Below are 26,312 nucleotides of genomic sequence, written 5' to 3'. Positions count from 1 at the left end.
CCGGTACAATGAGTCTCAAGATGCTGATGAACTGAATCAATTACTGGATTTTGTTATCCTGGAAACTGATTGTCTTTGAGGTGACACTTTCACTTAAAAATAGTCCTTACTGAAATTCAGATTTCAAAATGGAGGATGACATGGAAAAAGCAAAATTAACCAGAATACGCATGCTTTCTTTTAATCCCTAGAATACTTTGGAACAGCAAGCCAGGAACACACAATATATAATTTTAACAAAGCTATGATTAAAAAAAAGTTTTTCTTAAATATTAGTTTTACTCTATAGATGGTGTGTCTTATTCATCATTGTACTCTGAGTACCCCTGCCTTTCAAAAATCAAGGTAGAGAACCTAGATCTATTCCCTTGCCTGAGCAAGGTAGAGCCCTAGTTACCCAAGGTGGCTATCTACACTGGGTGGGTTCACTACAGGTTCAGAATATGGGGTGCTTTGTGGGATAGATCTGCCCATAAAGTAACAGGTAAAAATGATTCCCACAATTAGTCTGTACAATGACTGCCTTTTCTTGAGCACAATGCTCCTGGCTTTGGGCTAAGCAGATCAGCTAAGTGGAGCTCCAGTTCCTCTCCCTTTCCATTCTCCTCCCTTTCCTCTAGAAAACAGGCAATTCTCCCCACAGCTTCCCCCAAACCCTGTCCCTGGCTTTCATCTTACTTTTTCTTTTCCTGTCTCTCAAGCAACTAAAAATCAAGGGAAAACCAAAATGAACCCTCTTACTTTACTTGCTTTTAGTTACTTTGTCTTTAATTCACTTAAAAGGAATCACTAATTCTGGAGGTCAACAGCATATTAATCTCTCACTAAGTTTCCTGTAAATACGCCTCCAGTGAATGAGTAAGCTTTGATAAACTGTCTGAGTTACGTTTCAGATATTTGAAGAACACTTGTCCAAACCACTGCCTCTTCCTGGGACCTGTGCAAGTGTCTGATGGATAACCTTTGCTGTAAGAAGGCTGAAAACTCCACCCTGGGACCATGTTAAATGCTGTTCCAGAACAGGTGTCCCATGAAGAGCCATTAAGTCTGATTGCATATACAGGATATTTCTCCTTCAATCATCTTTCTCTATACCTTAAATCATGCCACTGCTTTATCCCATAGGCATCCTGTGATCTTGCCTTCCAGGAGAGCACTTGAACTTTGGCACCCCTACCTGCATGCTTGGCTGACTTGGGAAATTTTTTTCTCTTTGACAAATCTTGCTTGTCTCCATGATCTGCATACTATGCAGTGAGCAAAAGAGGCCTGGTTCAGTAACCCTGCCTTCTCTTGAAGTGGCAAGATGTCTCACAGTGGTCAAATGAGATTGCTGCATGAACTCAGTTCACAGTGCCATCTGTCTGCAGAGCTCACCCCTCCAGGACTCCCCACACCCTCAGCCCTACCAAGTGTCCAGTTTCTTAGCTACTTCATTTAAGAGCCCTTCAGACACCTGACACTCAACAAGCCCCAAATTCACAACTAAAATTATCCTTCACCCTCCTCGCTAGCCCTCTCCTCCACACTCACCAATCACACTCATTCATCAATGAAGTGTCAGAAACATGGCCACAGTCCAACCTCAATGCACTGTGGGCACCCTGCTTCCCTAATGCTGGCCACACTTCTGTCTTAACATTTAACTGCTGCATTTTGCTACAAATCTCACGGTACTCTCCCCACCATTTAAAACACTTTTTGATGACATCTCACTAAGTAGAGTTTATTTCTATTTATTTTTTTTTGGCAGCATTCATGTTTGATTAGAGTTTCACACTTGCTAGCCAAGTACTAGACCACTTGAGCCAGGCTTCTATCCATTTTTGCCTTTAGGTTACTCTTCAGATAGGGTCTCATATGTTTGCATGGGCTAATTTCAGATCTCAATCTTCCTACTTAGGCCTCACATCTAGCTGGGACTCTATAGACCTGAATCTCCATGCCCATCTTGTTTGTTGAGATGAGGTCTTGCAAACATCTTGCCTAGGCTGGCCTTGAACTATGATCCTTCCAATCTCTACCTCCGGAGTAGCTGGAATCATGGTTGTGAACTACTGCACATTGCTTAGGTGTTGCAATTCTTTCTCTTGGCAGAGAAAGCTTCCTTCTCTCTCTTGGTGACGAAGATTGAATTTAGGGCTTTGTATATGTTAAACATGTGCTCTACCACTGAGCTGCACCCCAGACCAAGAAAGCTTCAAAATTTTTTTAGATAGAAGGCTTTCAAAATATTTTCCCTCTTTCATTGTGTCTGTCCCACTCACTCATTTAACCCATGGTATCATATGTTACACTTGTCTCCTGGACTTGTATTCTCTCTCTACTCTGGTTGGAAACTGCTTTCCTTCTCATCTGTGCAGGTGAAAATGTGTCATTCAAGCTCTCTCAGAAGGACTGCTCTATAAGTCTGTTAGGTAGTTTGTTATCCTGACTACTTTAAATTTTTATTTCCCTTCACCGATAGTATTCCTGTTTTCTATCTTTCTCCTACTAGCTTAGGAATACACTTCTCAGAGCCTCTGCTATTAATCTTCTGACTATAGCATGGAGCAAGGTGCCTGGGTCATTGTGGGACTGAGCTGAAACCACAAAGAGTCTCCTCCGGCTCCCCCACTCCACCTCTCTTTTAAAGTTAGTGACTCAGTGAATTGATTCAGGCTTCATTGCCATGGTTACAGTCATTAAAGTAAATCATATAATAAGAATAGACCTTTCTTTTGTCAGAAACAGATCCATACCAGTGGTCATTGGACCAGATTTCCCCAATAATTATTCTATGGATTTATACTTTTTCTAGTCTTTTCTTTAAAATAGAAAGACTTGGAAAAAATTATATTAAGTGAAGTAAAGCCAGGCCCAAAGAAACATAGGTCCCATGGTTTCCCTTATTTGCAATAACTAGTTTAAGTCTAGGACAAGCAGAAAAGGTCAAAAGCTATGTACATGTGACCATATAAGATGATGTTAAATGAAATAAACCCCAAGATAGGGACACAAGTGGTTTTTCCTTTCTTGCTATTGTTTTTTCAAACATATTTAAAATGTACTATGTGATTCTTTTTTGTTTCTCTTGTATGTTCTCCCCCCAAGTCATAACCCCTATTTTCACTGTATTTGATGTTGGTACCTTGTGTATATACATTGCATCTTGTGTGTATACATTTTTCTAATTTGGGGAGGGGAAGGGAAATAACAAAATGCTTAAATAAAGATACAGGTTGACCCATTGTAACAATGAGATGTACAAGGCACTATGTTGAAAGTGAGCTTACAACTTGGGTGGGGGGAGGGCAGAGTTGGGGAGCTGGGAGAGAAGGGATGATAGGGAAAAAACAAAGGAGGAAGTAACAATGCTGGATAGGAAATGTACTCATTACCTTACTCATGTAACTGTGACCCCTCTTTACAGTATTTTTACAATAAAAAACATAAAAAAACTTTATCCTTTATGTTTTAACTTGGCTTTCCTCTGGGACAAATACCTCAGAGAGACAATATACTTAAAACTCATTCTGTATAGATATTTTCAAGGAGTGATTGTATGTGTGCATGCACATGTGTGTGTGTGTGTGTGTGTGTGTGTGTGTGTGTGTGTGAATGTGTGAAGATACATCAGCATAAAATTTTTTGATAAGGAAATGTTTAGAAGGCCAGTTAAAGATTTCACTTTAGTGAATCATATTGTCTTTCATGTTAAATTTAAATCAATCCTGAGTGACAATTAGCAAGATCATTAATAATGGAAAATACGTTTCAGAAAAAAAACTCCGAGAGATAGCTTAAAAGAATTTGATAAGAGCCATGTGCTAGTGGCTCACCTGTAATTCTAGCTATTTAGGAGATAAGATCTGAGGATCACAGTTTGAAGCCATCCTGGGCAGGAAGGTCTGTGAGACTCTTGTCTCCAGTGAACCACCAAAATGACAGAAGTGGAGATGTAGCTCAAGGGGTAGAGTGCTAGCCTTGGGCAAAAAAGCTCAGCAATAGCGTCTTGGTACTGAGTTCAAGCCTCAGGACTAGCACTAAAAAATAATTTGGCAGAGAGATGCTCAGGCACAGCCCTGACAGAAGGACTCGGGTAGGAGCAAACCAGACTGAGAAATGTATCCATTTGATTCATACTTTGGTGGCTGACCATAGAGTCTGAGCACAAGGCACAAGTTTTAATTTTTGTTAAAAAGCCAATCTGACATCCAATTTCCTGGGTGCCACAATAGTGGAAGTATGGAAAGAATTTGAAGGGTAAAATGTTGCTTGAACCATAGTTTTAAAGCTATTGTCTACATCCTACTTATTCATGTGTTAGGATACTTTTTCTTTCCTTATGTTTATAGTGAGATCCAGCAAATACCCGAGAAGACTGATGCTAGAATAGTGGGGAATATTCTGGACATAATATGTTGAGTGTTTCAAGAAAAATAGACACAAATAGGGTCATTTATGAAAAGAAATTGTTCTCTCCTATGAAAAGAAATTGGTCTCTCCTTAAATTTGGTACATCATTGAATATGGAGGAAGGAAGATAAAATCATCCTGTCCCGGATAGAAGCCTGACACAAAGCAGGCTGGGAAATAACCCATGATTCTATTGGCGAGTTCAGAGTGCCTAGGGCAGGAATGTCTGCTGAGCATGGCTTTCTTTCTATCTGGTACAAGGTGGGCAGCTTAGGCTGGAGCTGTCTGTACTTGGACTGAGGGGAACTAAACTGAGATATCTGCACAGAAGTCTAGAGAATACTATTTCAAGAGTATGGGAGAGCATTAGGCTGATACTGCTTTGCTGGCCTCTGCCCCAGTCTTCCATGCCTCCTTTCCTGGTATGGCCATGCTGGGCTGTTCTCCCACACTGTGATGCATCTCATATTCTCATGAATCCACAAATCCTGTCTTTGGTACATTTAAGGTCTCAGGTAGAAATATTTCTCAAAACTCTAGCAGTAATTAGACAAGCTACTATGAAAGAGAAAGCATTAAACAGCAGTTAAAAACATATGCAAAACCAAGGCTCATTGGAGAAAGATAATATTCATGCAGAGTTTACAAACCGTGTCTTTAGGGTGGCCCAATAAGTAGAAATATGGGGACCCATGCTTGTCACTTTTCATGCACATGGAGAGACTGGAAGGTACCATTCCTAAAGGAAGGGGAGGAACAGCCTAGGACCAATCATTAGAATTAACAGAACCAGTGACACAGATATATTATTACTGTTAGAGTCAAGATTGCTTAGTATGTTTAGAGCACTTGAATAACAATTGTCTAGGTAGTAAGAATAAAGACTTTAAGCAAAACTAATCCTATCAAGCATGCAGCAAGTGAAATTAGTGAAAGACTGAGACATTCGTGTGTTTCATAAGTAGCTTTTTCTCTAACTATTAAGGGCATCCTGAGGTACTTTTAGGGAGGCACAGATATTAAAAAAATCGAAATGGTAATATCAGAACTCTTGTAATATTTTCTTATATTGGGATGTTTTAGTTACATCAACTGTCATTTGAGAAACAGTCACAGTAATTAGTCCTATATTAAAAACTTGTAAAATGGAAAATAAAAACATAAAGCATTGTAAAATAAAGACATGATGTCTCCATGTTTACATTTGTATTTTCTTTAATAATCTCATAAATCCTTATAGTCCTCCTCACTTATAATACTTGACTTATTTATATTCAAAGGTCACAGTTGACTTGCCGGATGTAATTGCTTTCTGGGAAAAAAAAAATAAAGCTACTCACCTGCCGTGGGCTGTGCTTCGAAAACAAGCTCTGAGCACTAGCTGAACCCACCAACCACCTCATGGTCTATGTTTAGCTCAGCTGGTAGACTACTGTTCTTTACTTAGAACTTCTGGAATAGCCAGGTCAATAATTTTCTAGCGTCAAGGTCCTGGGGAGAGGGAACAACTGGCACTGCCATACCTGTCATGGTGCTTCCTCAGCTTATCTGGTGTGAGGGAAAGGTGGTTCCCTCATTGCTGGGTTAATGGTATTAGAGGAACACAGTCCATGCAGTTCTGACACATTGAGTGGATTTCCTCTTGGCCTGTGTGCACTGATGATGCTCCCTCTAACCATGCTCAACGTGGGGGCTGTGTATATGGCTCCAGCACACAGAGTGAACTGGGCTTCCACAGTGATTTCAGAAGATGCCGTAGGGAGTGTTTTCCCTCCACTCGTGTGTCTGAGGGAAGGAGGGACACAGCGTGGCACCCACCAGCTCGGTACTGTTGTAGTATCATGCCATCATTTTTTTTTTGTTATCAATAATGAGACTTGAATTCAGAGCCCCAAACCTGCTTAGCTTGTTTGGCTAGTGTTCTACTACCTGAGCACACAACCAGGCTGTTCTTTTTTTTTTTTTTTTGCTAGCTAATTTAAGATGAAGTCTCTCAGACTTTTCTGCATGAGCTGCCTTCAATCTATGGTCCTGCAGATCTCTGTCCTCAGTAGCTAGGATTGAACATGTAAGTTCATCCAGAACATTTTAACTGCCCTAAAAGTCCCGAGTGTCCAGCGTATTCATTATCCTCTCTTCTAACCTTTACCACACGGACTTTTGTCTCAAACTCTTATGCGCTATTATTGCTTTTATGTCCTGTTCTGATAAAGCCCTCCTGATATTTCTCTCTAGCTAAACTATCTTCAGTCAGAACCAAAGACAAAACCATATAATGCCCTACTCTAGACTTGACTTAAATGTTCTAACTGTGCCAATAGCTTAAACTTTTGAGAACCATACGTTCTTCAAGGTACTGTTTAGACCCAACAAGATTATAATGGAACAACAGACATACACTTAGCCCAAACAAAACAGCTGCTAACTAAACTATGGCTCAGCTGTTTACCTATAGAATCACTGGCTTTCCATTTCTACAGAAATGGAAATGCCCTCTCAGGACATTAGTCTTGTACAGTGAATCTCACCAGAGTGCAGGGCTTCACAAGTGGAACCCTGCTCATGATATGTGTGCTAAATATGGCTCACACGGCACGCAGCTGCACACCTCACATTTCTCTGCAGTGTCCACTCCTGCTTTGTCAATGTGTTCTGGGCCCCTGCACTGCACCTTCTGGGCCTGCAGTTTCCCAACACATGTACTTTTGTTCCAGTAATGACCATGTTTAAATCCAAACGAGAGCCTTCTCTCCATGATACTGAAACAGCTTGAGCATTTTTGCCCCCAAATTACTACTTGGCAGGACTAAATGGCAAAATCAATTAATAAATCCTGGGAATTGAACTTCCCTTTGTGGCATTCATTGTGAAGCATTCACTTCCTTCCCACAGAGAGATTCTACTTTCCATTTCTACTGAGCTGGTGGACCTCCCACTGTGTCCCTCCTTCCCTCAGACCCACAGTGTGGAAGGAAAACAATTACAACAGTCCTAGGAGAGAGATTCCATAATCTCAAGGGTAGAGAAGTCTCTGAATTGACAGGTACTTAAAAACAATAGAGTCCTGGGCTCAAGGTATCCTTCAGAATATTCACAGGATATGTGGACTGTGAAAGGGAGCACAGGCATCTGTACATTGAAAGGCTGAATCATTGCTTTAAAACTACTGTGTGTGTGTGTGTGTGTGTGTGCAGGGGTAGGGGATGGGGTGTGGGGTGGGGTGGGGTGGGGTGAGTGTATGTGTATGTGTGAGAGAGAGAGAGAGAGAGAAAGAGAGGAGAGAGTAATAGAGAGATAGAGGAGAGAGAGAGCAATAGAGACAGAGATGCTTCTGGGTTCTTTTTTTGGGGGGGGGGGCGGGTCCGGTGGTGGGGCCTGAACTCTGGGCCTGGGCGCTGTCCCTCAGCTCTTCAGCTCAAGGCTAGCGCTCTACCACTTGAGCCACAGCGCCACTTCCAGCTTTTTATTTTTTGCTTATGTGGTGCTGAGGAATCGAACCCAGGGCCTTTTGCATGCAAGGCAAGCGCTCTACCACTGAGCCACTTTCCTAGCCCCACCTCTGGGTTCTTATAAAGAAGTATTTCTTTCCTCCCTCCTCTTCAACATATAGGGTTTTTCTGGTCTCCATATTTAACCTGTCTCTTGATTCCTGATCTCTACTCTCTACCTCCCACTTTCCTGACATGTATGAAACATTCTCTTGAATTTGTACTTCCCTGAGGTCCATTCTGTCTTCTTATACTGGTTACCACTACAAACCTTGCCTTTTCTCCTAGACTTTTGCTTCAAGTGATCCCTTATGGGTGAGCTCATTCTGGAACAAGGACAAGGAGGTTCCTGTTGGAATCTAAAATACTCAGAATGGGTTACTGGAGGAGCACTAATCTTAGATTCCCCAAGACACCTGTGGCAGCTCTTCTTAATGAAGCTTGAGAAAGATATCGCTTGGTTCACTGATTTCCTTCTAAAATATATTTGGGATTGAGGAGGCTGGACCTTAAGAACTAAATGTTTCTCTTTGGTAGATATTTTGGTCACTGTAAGGTCTAGTGTATTTCATTGGAGTCTTTACTACCTGGCAAGTGAGGACTTGCAGGTAGGTGGTGGTGGTGGTGTGTCTATAGAGCCTTAAGGAGGAAAAATATGCATGCTGGAAATCAGGTAAGACTAATAGAGGAAATACTGTTATAGTCCATGATTTTCTTAGCTTTGGCTGAGGACTAGGAAAAAGAATTTGAGAGTTGGGTATCCCTTAAAGAAGCCTCTACAACATAAGGACATACTGTGAACCACATAGTTAGCTTATTTTCTGGGGTTGCCTAAAGGCTGCAGAGAGCAGTCTTGAGCCTTCCTGCCAGGAAGAATCTTGTTGTCTCTGTTCTCCAGCCCAGGTCCTGCCAGGCAGCCTGTTCCCTTCCCCGGGGTGCTGTCATTTTCTCTTACTCAGCAGAAGGAATTCTTGAGTGATTTGTAAAACTTCCCATGGGAAAGGAAGATAATGCCTAACCATGAATGTCAGAGAGGAAATTAAATTTCAGAATTTATTACCAAGGCAAGCTACCTTTTGCCCTCTTGAAAAGGCAGGGAAATCAGGCAAAGGCTGTGGAGTCAGTGCTCCCTTGCAAGTGGTCTCCGAGGAGTGGGAGTGGCCAGTGGTGGCTTTCGCCTTGTCCTTGCTTGTGGGACACCGCTCTGGCAAAGAGGGGACAGTGCTGTGGGATGCCACATCTGGCTGGGAAACACAGGAGGAAAAAGCCACAAGTAGCAAGGGTGGTAGGTAAAGCAAATGGAGTAGTCACCCACTAGTAATGCCAATTTAGATGAGTTTCAAGCGCAGATTCAGCTCCTTTCTTCAGAAAAAAAAACAAGCTACCAATTATTGGATGACTATCAAAGGAAAAGCTTTACAACCTGCAGATACCAAGTACTCTATAAGTACTTGTTAAACCCTATGAAAATTAATGAACTCAGTTTTGATTTTTCATGAGAGCAGAGTCTTTTCATCAATCCGTTCTCTGCTGGCAGCAATTGTCATACTATGTCCGATCAGCTCGCAGTGGGCCAGGATTTATCTCACCTTCATGGCTTGTGAAAGTTCATGGTAGGCACCTAGGAAACGGATCTAGTTGAGGAAATGTTATTACATTAACTAGACATTTTCAATGTTGATTACATTGATTAGATATTATTCCAAAAATCTGTCCCACATGGAATATGTGGTAAGTATATCACTTGGAGTTTGTCTTGGAATGATCAAAGGGAAAGAAGAAATTATTGATCAAATAATTATCAATAAGAGTGTAAGGATATGCTTCTAATGTTTGTTTGCCAGTGTGTTACAAAGAACAATCAAATAAGCCCTGCTTGTGACCATCTAAATAAAGACCAGTCCTGCTTAAACTGGTGTTCTGCTAGGATTGTTCTAAGTCATTTTCAATTGTGAATTAAAGGGACACTTTTAAGTCAACAACCACTTGGCATGCTCATTTCTTCAGCTATAGTTACTCGCGTGGACAGATAGTCTCTCTGCTTAGAACATTTTTATTATCCTTATAAAATAGAAACAATTTCATTTACCAAGGGACTGCAATCAAATCAAAAGGTATTAACGACACAATTAGCTTTAACAATGCAAGTGTGTTGGAGGTATAATTTACAGATTGGTTATTTCTTTCCCTTCATGGAGGCATTTGGCATTAATGGGGCATTTGTATTGTGAGAATTCTGCTTCCTCCTTTTTAACCCTGCTGGCCTTCTAAACAGTACCGAGACTCCCACAGACCACTGGAGTCCAGTGTTCTATTCATAAGCACCTGCCCTATTGCTTTTTAAGAGAATAAGCAGACCAGAGCTCCAACCAAAATGGAAAAGCATATTTGCTTTATTTGGAACCACTTTGAATAACAAATGTTACCAAGGGGAATGCTGTACTTTGCTCTGAATTGTGCATGTTGAGAATTTTCCCATCCAATGCCACTTCTGTTTACTTTAGCTCTGGCTATGTGGTTTGGTTTCCAAATTAAGTGTGTGGGACAAGTTGCATGCCTTGAATCCCAATGAAAAATACCTGTATTTCAAAGCAGGATGCTCATTTCTATAATCTATTCCTGGGCAGTTTTACAACCATGGTGAATACTTCTTTTCCTCCTAGCCTGTTTGGATTTAATTTGAGCAGCAACAACCAGTGCTAAGGATCTTGGGAGGGGCTGCTTTTGAAGCATCCTGATCTGGATCTTTTCTTAGAATGTGGGGAGACATTTCTGTATCCCTGTCAGTTGTTGAGATGTATAACAAGGGAGGAAACCTCACACATTCTTATCCTGAGAATCAGAGTTGAAGTACACATCTCCTGAGCTTCTCCTTCAAGGACTTTTCTATAAAAGCAACTTCTCCTTGAAAGCCCTTATCCTTTTCCAACCCTCTGTGCAGCAGCTTGACAGCTTCTGTGTGCAGCTATACACTTGTGACGGTGGCGATTGGTAGAGGTGTCACCTGCCCATTAGTCTTATGGTAATGATGGACGGCTTATTTGTTGTGTGCATATTCCTTTCCTCAGATCATTGGTAGATGCACTGATTTTGGTTAGTCATTGACCTGACAGATTGCCCTTGGTATTTTCCCCCCTTTCAATTGTACCAGTGCTTATCTCCCTGTCACAGATCACCTTAAGAACTCAGAGCTCTAGCTTTGCTTTTCTCTCGCTGGAGATCAGCTTATCCTTGACAAGTCCACAAGTCCAGATAAGAGGGTTGCTTCAAAGCTGCTCTGAATCCAGAGTTCTGTAGGTATCAGAGCAAGCGCTGGTGAATATCACTTAAAACCTGGCATTCACACTTCTGTAGTTTCCTCAGCCTCAAAGCCCAATCTTCTCCAGGTTGGCTTACACCTGAAGAGGGTTAAGTATGTTAAGTATGTCTCCTATGGACTCTGATAACCTCCTGTTAACAGTCTTTTAAGGATAGATTTTATGTCAACTTTAGGATCTTAACAGGCAAACAAAGGAAACCCATAGCTTTAAATTAATACTTGACAGAAAAATCAGTTTTCTCCTGGCTAAAGTACCTCTGGACAAAGCAGATTATAGTCTTGGTTCTATCTCCTGTAAACACAGGCATTTTTCTTTTGTTGTTATTGTTGTTTTTATCATATCTATTATCCTTCCTTCTAGGGAATTTTATTAAAATACACAGTCTTGGACAAAAGATTCTGCTTCCTGATGAGGTGGAGTGATGCTGGAGGAGGTGTGTTTTTCAGCTGAAGGCATTCCTTGTATGGTGGGTGTGAGATTCAAATAAGACAAGAGATGGCCCAACACCTGCACAAGTGTGCGGGGTCCAGGGGGTGGGGGATAAACCTGCAAAAGAGAGCCTTCAGCCAAAGCTAGAGACTTTCCTTCTAAAGCATTTATAGTGGGTCTGTAGGAATGATGGACCACCGACAGGTGGTTGCTGGTAGGAAAGTAATTAATAGTGGGACAAAAGTGGTGAGAAGAAAAGAGTCACAGTTGGAAGCAGAGAGGAAGCTGGCTAGAGTATCTTGTCAAGGCCCTAATTGGCAATAAGATTTTTGTCTGGTGCCATCCACATGAGTTTATCTAATCACACAGAGAGGGTAAAGGCACTGTTCTGGGGCCTCAAGAGACGGACACTTGGACATAGAGACCTAACAGTGGGGTCATTTGCATAGCCATAAAGGTGGTCACACTGCTCTGTTATAGAAGGAGTCTCAGACTGCTCTCCTTAGAAAAGGTCTACTTACAAGGTTAGCCCTGGGCTGGTGTCTGGGAACACAGCTGATAACTCTCCATTACACTACTGCAAGCTTTTCCCTAAATGATAAGAGTGCCAGGTGTTTAAACTGTTTGTACAAAGGACTTAGTTTGTGGAACATCTGCTTTCTTTCTGGGAGTGTGGAAGTTTGGAATATGCCAGGCAGAGGGAGCCTGCCTGACCAGTCACAGTAAAAACCAGGCATGCTGAGTGTGTAATGAAGTCCCTGGGACTAAGGCTGCATTTTTCGTTGCTGGGAGCAAAGCAGAATCTGCGTGACTCTTCATAGGAGGGTCATTGAACATAAGGAAACTCTGCTGCTGGAATCTTTCTCCTGGATGATCGCACTGTCTGTCTGTACTATCTTGCTATAATAAACCTTAGCCATGAGTACCGCTGTTTTCTGCCCTCTAGAAACTGTCCAAGCAAGTCTTTGACTGGAGGTGTGGTCTTAGGAACCTCGGAGCCTCTCATTCTTGCTATGAAGGTCCAGAAATATCATTTGATGGCATTATGTTCAAAGATGAAGAACTGTCTCATAAATTACCATGCAGCTTTCAGCTGAAACCTAATGCCTGGTTAGTTTGTGGCTCTCATTCTACTTCCCTCAAGGGGATTGCTTTATTCTGTCAAAGTTTTTCCTTTGTTGCATTATCTCTAAACTTGTTTTACAGCCAGAATCCATGACAACTTAATATCAAAAGAAGTGACAAGCTCTAATGTTACCATCAGGCAAGAGTGAACGTTACATTTTAGAAAAGGATTTGTGTTATTGTTACAGTTAGTAATATTGGCAATTGGCCCCTCAACACTAGATCCAGATAATAAAAAAAATCTCTGTATTGATTAATTTGTGAATTTAACTGAGCCGATATTTTTAAGGTATTGTTAGAAATTAAGGAAATAATGTTGAGATGATCTTGAATTTTCTTTTTTTTGAAAAGTGTTTTTTTAAAATCAAGGTGATTCATATCTAGGAATTATAGTTCACAAACTGTATAATGGTATATTTCAGTAATAATGTTTTAGCTGCTCACTACAGGCAAGTAGCTGCTATGGTAGTTGTTAAAAGTGTGAACTAAAGCCCGATTGTATGAAAGATGGAAAAAGTGAGGACAAATATATTTGACAAGTAACTATGTCTTAGAACAAGAAGCATAGGAATGCCATGCTAATTCCGTGGCATAGATAATAGTCAAGTCTTCTCAAAGAGTAACCATGACTTTAAAATGAGGTACTCTTATAGAAGTGATAAATTCCACAGGTCACTTATATTATTGAGCCAGTTAATGCTTTAGGGCTCACCAAAGTTATTCTAGTCCAATCCCTTTTCAAAGGGATTAATGCCACTATCATTTAGCAGGCCTGTGATTATACTGCTAACATTATACTGCTAATATTAATATTTTAAAATATTTCATTACATTCAAGCATTAAAGGTGGGAACATGGGATGAAATATTTCTTTGGGCAGAGAGCCATCCTTATAGAAACGTCTGAAAGCTTCCTGACTCTGACCCAACATGAGGTCTCATTAAGCCTCTATGTAGGGGGTGTAGAAGACCCAGGAAACAATGTGTTTCAGGGTCTCTGTATCTAAATCATTTCCACTGAACTAAGGGCATAGGTCTGAGTTGCTAAATAAGGAGGGATAGGAAGATCCTAGTTAGGTTGATGCGATGTAGTCAGATGCCAGAAACATAGCTGGAAAGGGAAAAGCACTCAAAGTTCTTTGGGGTAGAGGATGGAGGAGCAAAAGGGAGTCTCTTTATCTAGGTGGGGACTTGAGCTCTTCATTCAGGTTGACAGAGGCTGTCTCCTGTCCTGTCATGTTGCTCTTCATGTAATGACCACTCAGCTGGCTGGGATACACTAGTTATGCTGTTGGTGGTGTCTGTAAGGGGTTGCTGGAATAGAAACATTTCTGAAGGCAAACTTATGGATTTGCTTGTCTTCTGGCCCCACTTACCAATCCTATGAAACAGTTAGAAGCATGAGCAATTTTAACAAATAATTGAGAAATTACTGTGGACTCAAATGAACAGAAGACTATCCATCAAATTGCAAGTAGTCTCTATAAGTAGTGCCGGATCTCCCTGCACACTCAGAGATGCCCTGAAAAGCCATTCATCTGATAGTTTAAACATTACCTAATGGGAGGAGCCAAAGGAAAAGCTCACAATAAAATATAGCTTGGGCTTAAATATACATCTGAATATATATATATATATATATATGCGCACACATATATATCTTTTGATAACTGAATATATTTTTAGGTAGAAATAGAGAACTAACTGATGTAATAATATATGATATAATATGTATTTATGTATCTTAGGCACTTATGGTACCCAGGAGAAGCAGGAAAAGGTGAATAAAATGCGCAACGTACCATACTCCGGGACCTGTCCTGTGCCTCTTTTCAGCAACAGTCTGGCTCGTCTTCCTCCAGATTTGATGAGTTCTATTGCTCTGGCATGTGTCATGTCCCTTGTGCTTTCCCCATTGATTTCAATAATTTGATCTCCTACCTGTTAATTGAAGAAAAAATTAAGTCAGTCCAAAATGATTTCTCTCAGGTTACATTTCCAACAGATTAAAATAAACATCCCTGGAAAATCCATTTCCTCAGAGCAATGGAGCAGTTTGGTTGCAGTCTGCTGCTTCTTAGAAGATGCTAATCCACACCTGCACCCTGAATCTCACCACCAAATGGTAACCACTTTTTATTAGACCATGGAGGTTGTGTTGATATGTCATTCATACTTAGCTAGTATGCCAAACGCTAGAGTTAATACTTAATATTAAAAAAATAAGAAATACAACTGATACCAAAAATCAAAATCACTTGGCACTTTTGCTTGCAATCAAGAAGTAAATATTTTAAGGCCTTCTCATTGGATTTGTTGCCAGCTTTTGGCTTTGTGTAATATGTAATTCTGCATGTTGGAAGGAGTGATTGGTTTTGTGCTTCTCTGAGGATTTTTGTCATGCATCATTTAAATTTCCCTGGGTGTTATTACAATATTGCCTTCATTGTAAGCAGTGGTTGGTTGATATTCAGGTTTGATGATGAGTTTTCTATCACAATTAAAAATGAGAACCTCTATTCTCCACACATGACTAATGTCCTTGTTAAATCTTTGCCATGCCCATGTCTGGTTGCCAGAAGCTATTTAGTTAAATACCATTCCCTTCACAATTGTCAAAAATGCCTGGGCTGTATAAGTAATTCCCACTTAACCTATGTGAATAGATAGTTGGAGAAAGAGAAGTTCAACTATAAACACATCATGGAGCTTCCAGTGTGTCATTATTGTCAGAAAAACTTCAACTTAATATGTCCCTTTTTAGTGCAAGTTATTTAAGATAAATCAGCCAGGAAAGCACAATGAGTTGCTTTGCAAAAATGCTATTCTAGTTACGTCCCTTAGATCTCGGGCTAACCTCGGTACTGCAGAGAACCGTTAAGCCAAGTAGATGCTGCATGTTGGGTAAGAACTGTCCCAAAAGATTATCACAAAAGCAAGAGAGAACTGAAATAAGCCCCTCAAAGTGGGGTGGGGGGAAACCCAAATATATTTGTTGTAGCCAGGAAGTGGCATCACTACTTAAAGAGTAGGGTCCTCTCCCTTTCCAGTGCACTGAAGGTGAAGATGTCTTTGTGTACGTGGCCTTTGGAAGTACAGGTTTGGAGTGGAAGAATAGGATGGGCTCACTGGCATGAATTCCATTACCACGTAAGAACTAGATAGATGGGACTAAATTTGTTTTAGGGCCCATACCTTCCTTCAGGTTTCCTTAATTGTTCCCTTTTCTATAAGACATCAGGTATAACTTGGAGTTGAGGTTTGCCAGAGGCTATGGATCTAAGTCAGTGGTAGAATGGGACCAATTATCCTTCCCACAGTAGTCCTTATACACAACTCAAATCTCATGGCACAGTAAGTATGAATTACAGAAGTGAAACCAAAGTTTCAGTGATGTTCCATAGAGTCCTGGTTCAACTCTCTTCCGAGCTTCTGATTCAAACCTCTAAATGATTAGTGGACATCTTCACCTGGATGTCCAATAGGCAGCCCCAACTCCACAGCAGTAGTCAGAACATATACTTTTCTCCTGAAGCAGTTTTCCCACTAATTTCTAATCCTGGCTAATGGTGCCACAATCACCCAAGCGAGACCAGGGGAGTCATGTTGGATTTCTTCCATATACAACTCCTCTGCCTCTGTCTCTATCCTTACATGTATCCCACCACTTACTAGCTCCATTGGGGACTTTATGTGAATGATTCTAATAGTCTCCAGCTACTCTCCCTCCAATCTCTACTCATTATCACTAGGATTATTTTTCTAAGGGGCATCTCCTTCAATGAGTCATCTAGACCCTTCCCTTCAAATGCCACTTTCTTCTTTGCTTTCTCCTCCCAGAGGCCTGGTGATCTCCTGGCCTTTCTCAAGGCCAGCTCTCATCCTTTCTTCTGGTGGGATGTACCTTCCTCAGTCCTACCCTTTCCTGAAGCAGCACTGTCTGGTATCTGTTCATTAGTCATTGATTACACTGTGATTTATCAGTCCTTATTGGTGACGCCATGTCTTTCCTCCTAGAATTTGAGTGTATTTCTTAACTAAACACATTTCCTGCTACTTTTATTAGCATATATTAAAAGTACAATGGAGTTTCATTGCAATATTTCCATAGATGTAAAAGAAACCTATTATATACCATAGGTTCTACTAGAGATATGAAAAAATGGTATGATTTCTATGTACAATTAATTCTCAGCCTAGTTGAAAAAGAAAGCACAGGGGCTGGGAAGGTGGCTCAGTGGCAGGGCGCTTGCCTTGCATGCATGAGGCCCTGGGTTCGATTCCTCAGCACCACATAAGCAAAAAGAAAAAAGCCAGAAGTGGCACTGTGGCTCAAGTGGTAGAGTGCTAGCCTTGAGCTGAAGAGCTGAAGGACAGTGCCCAGGCCCACAGTTCAGACCCCACAACTGGACCCTCCCAAAAAAAAAGAAAAAGAAAAGAAAAAGAAAGCACATAGAGAGAATTAATATTCAATGTGCTTGGCTGGGACAGGTGTGTTTATAAAGCACTAAGGAGATGGCAGGAGAGACTTGAGATCCAGGATCGGTGGGGTTGGTGTAGTCGAGAATTACTGTTTGGAGGTGGAGTCATCTCAACTGAATTTGAAGCCTGACTACAAGCTTCCCCATTGCAGGTGAGATAAAGCATTTTAGGTGGATTGCAGTATATATACAAAGCTCCCCAAATTTAAGAGTAAGCTATCTTTGGAGAGCTATTAGTATTTCATTGGGCTATCCAAGAATTTGGACTTAATTTTTTTTTAATTTTTTATTTTTGGGTCCAGTCATGGGGCTTGAACTCTGGGCCTGGGCTCTGGGCCTAGGCGCTGTCCCTCAGCTCTTCAGCTCAAGGCTAGCGCTCTACCACTTGAACCGCAGCGCCACTTCCGGCTTTTTTCTTTTTGCTTATGTGGTGCTGAGGAATCGAACCCAGGGCCTTGTGCATGCAAGGCAAGTGCTCTACCATTGAGCCACCTTCCCAGCCCCAGCCTTAATTTGACAAGATACTGAAAACAGAAAGTAATGTGACTTTGGAAGCAGAGTGGCACTTAGATGGCTCTCAAGACATCGGGGTTGGTAATGGAATGAAGAGAAAGATAGAGAAAGGGAAGCAGGGAGCTGAGTGGGGTTGTCACATTGTCTATCCACAGGAGAAGGTGGTGAGGTGTGTGATGTGGTTGAGGGCATTGGTCCCCTTCATTGAGTAACTGGTGGGGGTGTACTGTCTGTGTGTGAGCGAATGAAGCGTTTCAACATTATCCGTTGTGAGCACCAATCAAAGCTTGCCAGCTCCACTGCCTGAAGACACCTGTGTCTTGAGACGGATGCTTCAGAACAAAATCATGTGCCAGGAGACAGAGGGCAAAGGGGATCTTAGAACTGTAACTTGCTCTCTGGTTTCATGTTTGAGTATACCCAGACTTAAGAGAATGTGATGTTTTCATTCTGTTGCATATTCATTTTCTTCTTTCTCTATGGAGCTCATGAGAAGAAAAAAGAAAGAAGCAACATGAGAGAAAAGAGAAAACTGTAGGAGATGGAACAGCGGAAGGGTCCAAGAGGTTCACAAGGGCTGAACTGGCATCTACATGTTTTGTAGATGAGGTTCTGAGAGGAAATCATGATACTATATTCACGGTACTCCCAGGAGCCCAGATTGACTTCTTCCTTTGGCAGCATTCCATAATTTCAGTTTTTCATGTAGGGTCTCCTTGGGGAGGTATCTGAGAATAACTCAGATACCAGTTGATGGAGAGTCCTTCTCCTCTCATCTAAGAGTCTTCAATCTCTTGCAAGCCCCTTCCCCACTGCAGGGAAGTGGTGTAAGGAAGTCTGCTGGTTTCTATTCTTATTGGGAGCAATGTAAATGTGAGAGTCATCCAAGATATTACTAAGTTCAGAAAAAAACATAGAAGGTGTTTTGGGCATTAAAATAAGTGTTCCAACTCATTGGAGCTATTTTCAATAGTAACAAATGCAGTCTAGGCCCAGCCTTCGGTCTTCTTTCTCGCCTGTGATAACATAAACAGTAAAAAGGTTTAACTTTCGTCTTCAGGCTTAGGTATAATCATCTTAGCTGGAACTTGCTGAATAAATTTGGGATGAGACTTCTTTCACTTTCATCCTCTCAGTACTGCATATGTAAGAGGATGGATTTTCAGGGGGAGACGAGGTTCTCTTGTTACCTCCTGAGCTCACCTGACTCCACTGAAGCTGCCACTGGTGGCCAAGAGCATCACTTTCTGTATCATAATGGGGAAATCGACAAAATGAATGGCCAAGATTAACAGCCCTCACAGGATAGAGAAAAATGACCTATTGGGAGTCTGATGTACTCTTTCCTACTTCAGAGGGGAAAATTATGTTACAGTTAAAATTAATAGATGAGGTGGGGGATGGAAAGGAACAGGAGAGAGGGAGGGGAGAGAGAGATAGAGAGATAGACAGAGACAGAGTAAGAGACAGAAAGAGAGAGAAAGAGAAAGAGAAAAAGAGACAAAGGAGGCTGAGATCTGAGGATTGTGATCTGAAGCCAGCCCAGGCAGGAAAGTCTGTGATACTATTATCTCTAATTAAGCACTAAGAAAGCTGGAAGTGGGGCTGTGGCTCAAGTGGTAAAACACTAGCCTTGAGTAAAAGAGGGCTCAGGGATAGCATTCAGGCCCTGAGTTCAAGCCCCAGGATTGGCCCCCCAAAACCTCCATGTCTTGCAGCCTAAGGTGGTGAATGTCCTTTTGGCACAGCCTGTAAGTTTTGCATTTGTACTCAATTTCCAGTTCACATATCACAGAGGAGTTTCCTTTAACCCAAACTTAACAAATCCTTGAAGTTGCTTAAAGTGTTACAGATTGAAAAATATTTTCTGTTTTTATAGGAAGAGCAAAGCAGCTAAAGGCAAGTGTTGAGTTGTTCTCAATAATTCAGGTGGCAAAATTTGGTACTGTCTTATGCATTTTTTTGAGATAGGGCTTTGAGGTGTAGCGCAGGCTAGCCCAAACTTTCAATCCTCTTGCTATAGCCTTCTGAGTGCTGAGATTATAAGCATGTGAGTCCATACCTAGGTCTGTATGAAGTTTTTAAAGCCAAGTCATATAGAAAATTTGGTTTGGCTGAATGGGATCTTTATAAGAATCACATTAAGTACTGGATTTAGTTGGGCCCTGAATCTTAGCAATCCCAGCCTAAAAGGTTGCGTGGCCAGCTTCACAAACATGCCGAGCTGATAGTTATCAGTTAATTTGTTTCCTCTGTACCACATTGTACCACAAGAACCTATTTTGCATAAGTGAAGTGATTCTAGATTATAAAGAGTTACTGAACTTATTTAGAACATTAGGATACCATACCAGTAGGCAATGGATAATCTTTACTTCTTATTTCATGCAGTTTTACAGTGGGTCATATTCATGGCTACTGCTCTAAGGTCACAGGATAATGCCAACTACCACTCCTCATTTGGAGCCTGGTTCTCTCATTCACACTAGACCTTTCAAAGACATGAAACATACCTGTGGTCTCTGTGTCATCCATACCTGCTACAATTCTCAACAAGTAGGAATCACTGAGTCAAGCTACTCATTGAGTTACGGTATGATTGGTTTGCTTTCCGGTTATAATAAACATCTGCACTCCCATGACAGTGAAAGTTAATCTCAGCATTCCTCCAGCTTTCTAGAAATACTTTCTTGAGCAATTTCATAACAATTTCAATAGTACTTACAGGAGACCAAATGAGGTTTAAGTAATGGCAACTTGCTCAAATTGTCAGAAGCAGGTAAAGTTATAAGAAACAAATGCTCTGGGATGGAGAGAAATAGGAATGAATGGAGGCAAAGTTGAATGAAATTGTAAGGTGTTAGGAAAAAAACCAAGACAATCTCCCCCCACCCCCCAACCCAGAGTGCTACAGTTACCATCACAGGTGCTTAAACAATAGGATGTTTGGGCTCTAATGGCCCTGATGGAGCCCAGATCAGGCAGATTCCCAGCTTGACAGTGAGCTTTCTCATTTCATGGTTATTTTTATGATTATCCTACATTTGATGTTACTGTATTGGCATAATTATTGTTACTGTGCTAGAGATTAAACTCAGGTGGAGTTTCATGCATGCCTAGCTATATACTCAGCCCTGTTAAATATTATTTAATAACTATTGCAGCAAACATATTTTCTAAGGAGTAACACGGAGTATTTTGGTTAACATTCCCTTTTCTCCCATTAGACTTATAATTGAATTAGAAGGGATATTATTACCTCTTTAGGCCCTGGCTCTGGTTAGAAATTGTGTTGTGTACAGTTGTCTCATCAAGGGACAGGAAACCATCAAACCAGCAGGTTTTTCCTACAGAGAAAACTTTTGCCCAATTGGAAACTGAAACATGGTTCAGAGCACCAACACTGTGAGAATTTTTGTCTCAATAATTTGAGACAACTCACTTTATATTGAAAACTGTCTGAGACTTGCTTTAGACAATGTTCCATACAATAATCACTTGAAGATGGGACTTGCCAACAACTTTCAAGAAACTGTATCTAAATACAAGTGTGAAATGGTCCTTAGTCAAGATTATGGCTGAACATGTACCTGTCTAGAAAGATCAAGAAGATGAAGGCCACCAGCAGGTGTAAGAAGTTACAGGCTGCTGCAGAATTCTGAGATTATACCACCAGACATGGCTGATGTACTTTCTTCCATGTTTTTATTGTTGTGTATTTCACTTTAAAAAGATTCATAGCATAAAGAAAGCTTAGTCTCTGATTTGGCTATGTTGCTCTATGGTTGGATGTGTTATCTTGGATGGACTTTCAAAGTAGAAGGCTGGTGTTGATGGAGATTCAGGAAAACTCTCCCTGGGGGAACCTCCATTTTTCTTTTTTTTTTTTTTTTTTTTTTTTATTTTTAAAATTAGTTTTTTATTGTGAAAATATGGTACAGAGTGGTTACAATCATATGCATATGGGCAAGGTAATGAGTACATTTCTTATCAAGCATTGTTGCCTCCTTCTTTGTTTTTCCCCTCCCCTCCCTCCCACCTACTTAAATATACAAAGCAACAAAAAAATCACAAGTTACCTTATAAATATATTAGAAACAATAGCACGAAAGAAAAAACACTTTTGTCCTTATCTTGGGGGGATTCATTTCGCTTAACATCTTTTTTTTTTTTTTTTTTTTTTTTTAATTTTTTTTTTTTTAATTTAATTTAATTTTATTTGTGAACATACTGTACAGAGGAGTTACAGTTACATGGGCAGGATAATGTGTACATTTCTTACCAAGCATTGCAGCCTCCTCCTTTGTTTATCCTTCACATCCCTTCCCAGCCTCCCCCCTCCCCCCCTAATCCCAATCCTTCTCCTTCCTCCCTCCCCCCAGCCCCCCCCCCCCCCACCAACATTGTAAAGTTCGTTTTGGACATGACAACTTGTACTTCTCATTGTTGCAACAGGTCCACCTGTATCCTTAAACAACTGGTTTTTCCCCATCTCCTCCACAAGTTATACTGACATCAAATATAGTGAAAGCAAGAGTTATACTGTGGGGGAGGGACATACAAAGCAACAAAGAGATAATCTTATAAATGTGTTAGAAACACATGCATGAAAGAAAAAAACATTAAAATACACATCTAAGGGTTCATTTTCCTGACATCACATTATCTGACCTTTTCCGCTTGACTCATACATATACTAGATATTACAAATAAGGGAAACCATGGGACCTACGTTTCTTTGGGCCTGGCTTACTTCACTTAATACAATTTTTTCCAAGTTTTTCCATTTCCTAACAAATGGGGCAATGTCATTCTTTCTGATGGAGGCATAGAATTCCATTGTGTATATATACCACATTTTCTTGATCCATTCATCTACTGAGGGGCATCTGGGTTGGTTCCATATCTTAGCTATGGTAAATAATGCTGCAATAAACATAGTTGTGCTGGTAGCTTTAGTGTGGTCTTGTTTGTAAACATTTGGGTAAATGCCCAAAAGTGGGATTGCTGGGTCATAGGGGAGCTCTATGTGGAGTCTTTTGAGGAACCTCCATACTGCTTTCCAAAGTGGTTGAACAAGTTTACATTCCCACCAACAATGAAGTAAGGTTCCTTTCTGTCCACATCCCCTCCAGCGTCTGTTGTTGTTAGAGTTCTTGATTTTTGCCGTTCTAACTGGAGTGAGGTGATATCTCAATGTTGTTTTGATTTGCATTTCTTTTATGGCTAGGGATGTTGAACATTTCTTCATGTGTCTATTGGCCATCCTTCTTTCTTCTTTAGAGAAGTTTCTCTTTAAGTCTTTCGCCCACTTATTTATTGGGCAGTTGTTTCTTTGAGGATTTGTTGTTGGGGGGTTTAATTTTTTGAGTTCCAAGTATATTTTAGATATGAGACCCTTGTCCGTTGTATGGCTAGTAAAGATCTTCTCCCAATCCGTGGGCTTTCTATTGATCTTGCTAGCTATGTCATTTGCCCTGCAGAAGCTCTGCAACTTTATGCAATCCCATTTGTCCAACCTTTCTTTGATTTGTTGTGTTTCCGGGTCTCTATTCAGAAAATTTCGGCCTGAGCCAAGGAGACCCAGGGTTTCTCCTATTCCATCCTGTAATGTTTTCAGAGTGTCTGCTTTGAGTTCAAAGTCTTTGATCCATTTGGAGTTGATTCTGGTGCAGGGTGATATATAAGGATCTAGCTTAAGTTTTCTACATGTAGTTAACCAATTTTGCCAGCACCATTTACTGAAGAGGTTGTCTTTCTTCCATTCTATTGTTTTAGCTCCCTTATCGAAGATTAGATGGCTATAGGTCTGTGGGTTCATTTCTGGGTTTTCAATTCTATTCCATTGGTCCTGAGGTCTGTTCTTATGCCAATACCAAGCTGTTTTGATTACTATGGCTTTATAGTAAAGTTTGAAGTTTGGTATTGATATTCCTCCAGCAGTGTTCTTTCCATTCAGGAGCGTTTTTGCTATTCGGGGTCTTTTATTGTTCCATATGAATTTTTGGATTGCCTCTTCTATTTCCTTGAAGAATGAGGGTGGAATTTTGATAGGTATTGCGTTGAATTTGTAGATAGCCTTGGGAAGTATTGCCATTTTCACGATGTTAATCTTTCCAATCCAGGAGCATGGGAGGTTTTGCCATTTTTTAAGTTCTGTGTTGATTTCCTTTTTCAAGATTTTAAAGTTTTCATCATAGAGGTCCTTCACTTCTTTAGTTAAGTTAATTCCTAGGTATTTTCTTTTTTGTGGGGCTATTACAAATGGAGTTGCTTTCCTAATTTCAGCCACACTTTTCTCATTGTTGGCATACAGAAAAGCCATTGATTTTTGGGGGTTAATTTTATAACCTGCTACTTTGCCAAAGTTTTGAATCAGCTTGAGTAATTTGGGAGTGGAGTCTATGGGATTCTTTAAATACAAGATCATGTCTTCTGCAAAGAGGGAGAGTTTTATTTCTTCTTTCCCTATTTGGATCCCCTTTATGTCTGCATCTTGTCTTATTGCTGTAGCTAGGCATTCTAATACTAGATTGAAGAGAAGTGGAGAGAGTGGGCATCCTTGTCTTGTTCCTGAGTTAAGAGGAAATGGCTTTAGTTTTTCACCATTGAGTATAATGCTGGCTGTAGGTTTGTCATATACAGCCTTTATCTTATTGAGGAATGTTCCATGGATTCCTGATTTTTCCAAAACCTTCATCATAAAGGGGTGTTGGATCTTGTCGAATGCTTTTTCTGCATCTATTGAGATAACCATGTGGTTCTTATTCTTGCTCCTGTTGATGTGATGAATAATATTAATTGATTTGCGTATATTGAACCAGCTTTGCATCCCTGAAATGAATCCTGTTTGATCGTGGTGTATGATTTTTTGGATGAATTGTTGAAGTCGATTGGCCAAAATTTTGTTGAGAAGTTTTGCATCAATGTTCATCAAAGAAATGGGTCTATAGTTCTCTTTCTTTGATGAGTCCCTGCCTGGTTTTGGGATGAGGGTTATGATGGCTTCATAGAATGTGTTCGGTAGTGAGCTTTCTCTTTCAATTTCATTGAAGAGTTGGAGGAGTATTGGTGTGAGCTCTGCTTTGAAGGCCTTGTAAAATTCCGCTGTAAAACCATCTGGTCCTGGACTTTTCTTAGCTGGGAGGTCTCTTATTGCTGTTTCTATTTCAATGCTTGATATGGGCCTGTTAAGCTGGTTTAACTCATCTTGGTTTAGTTTTGGCATGTCAATATTTGCTAGGAAAAGGTCCATTTCTGTCAAGTTCTCAAACTTATTAGCATAAAGTTTTGAGAAGTATTCCCTTATAATGTTCTGAATCTTGGTTGTTTCTGTGGTGATGTTTCCATTCTCATCTCTGAGTTTATTAATTTGTGTGTGTTCTCTTCTTTTTCTGATAAGATTTGCTAAGGGTCTATCAATTTTGTTAAGTTTTTCGAAGAACCAACTCTTTGTTTTTCTATAGTTTTTTTGGATTCTAATTCATTTAATTCTGATTTAATTTTGATTATTTCTTTCAGTCTACTGGATTGGGGTTTATCTTGCTGCTCTTTTTCAAGGAGGTTTAGATGTGTCATTAAATTGCTAGTTTCAGATTTCTCCAATTTGTTGATGTAGGAGCTCAGAGCTATAAACTTGCCTCTGAGTACTGCCTTTGCTGTGTCCCAGAGGAGCTGGTAATTTGTGTGTTCATTTTTGTTGAATAGCACGAACATTTGAATTTCCTTTCTAATCTCTTCCATGACCCACTCTTGATTCAGCAGTGTGTTGTTCAGCCTCCATGTGATACTGGACTTTCTTTGGTGGCTTTTGGTGTTGAGTTCTAATTTTATTCCCTTGTGGTCAGAGAGAATGCAAGGTATAACTTCAATGTTTCTGAATTTAGACAAGTTTGCTTAGTGGCCTAAAATGTGGTCTATTTTAGAAAACGTTCCATGTGCTGCTGAGAAAAACGTGTATTCTGATGCTGCTGGGTGAAATGTTTGGTAGATGTCTGTTAAGTCTAGTTGATCTATGCAGCTGTTTAGATCTGCGGTTTCTCTGTTGAGTTTTTGCCGAGTTGATCTATCTAGTGGGGAGAGTGGTGTGTTAAAATCCCCAACAATTAATGTCTTTGGATCTATATGGGACTTGAGGGAAAGTAGTGTTTCTTTGATAAATTTGGGTGCTCCATTGTTTGGCGAATAGATATTTAGAATTGTAATATCCTCCTGAAGGAGAGGTCCTTTAATTAGTATGTAGCGACCTTCTTTATCTCTTCTCACGAATTTTAATTTGAAGTCTATTTTATCTGATATTAAGATTGCAACTCCCGCCTGTTTATGGGGGCCGTTTGCTTGGTAGATTTTGTTCCAGCCTTTAACATTGAAAATGTGTTTGTTTTTACGGGCAAGATGTGACTCCTGCAGGCAGCAGATAGAAGGGTCTTGTTTTTTAATCCAACTAGACAGTCTATGTCGCTTAATTGGAGAGTTCAGTCCGTTAACATTAAGAGATAGGACTGAGAGGTATTTGGGAGTTCCTGCCATGTTATCCACCTTCTTGGGGGCTGCGAAAAC

At 40.5% G+C, this 26,312-nt stretch overlaps 1 protein-coding gene across 1 annotated transcript in view; it reads right to left on the bottom strand.

Moving 5' to 3' along the window:
- Magi2 (membrane associated guanylate kinase, WW and PDZ domain containing 2) overlaps nt 1-26,312 on the bottom strand; it is a 1,359,346-nt gene that overhangs the window by 41,577 nt on the left and 1,291,457 nt on the right. The window contains exon 21 of the mRNA XM_042684528.1: nt 14,562-14,700. Within this exon, the coding sequence (XP_042540462.1) occupies nt 14,562-14,700 (139 nt within the window). The remainder of the gene's footprint in view (nt 1-14,561; nt 14,701-26,312) is intronic.

This window comes from Dipodomys spectabilis, unplaced genomic scaffold (genome assembly GCF_019054845.1).
Source record: "Dipodomys spectabilis isolate Male_0828 unplaced genomic scaffold, ASM1905484v1 ptg000089l, whole genome shotgun sequence".
Taxonomy (NCBI): domain Eukaryota; kingdom Metazoa; phylum Chordata; class Mammalia; order Rodentia; family Heteromyidae; genus Dipodomys; species Dipodomys spectabilis.
The sequence above is the reverse complement of the archived record's forward strand: the minus strand, read 5'-3'. Positions and strand labels throughout refer to the sequence as shown.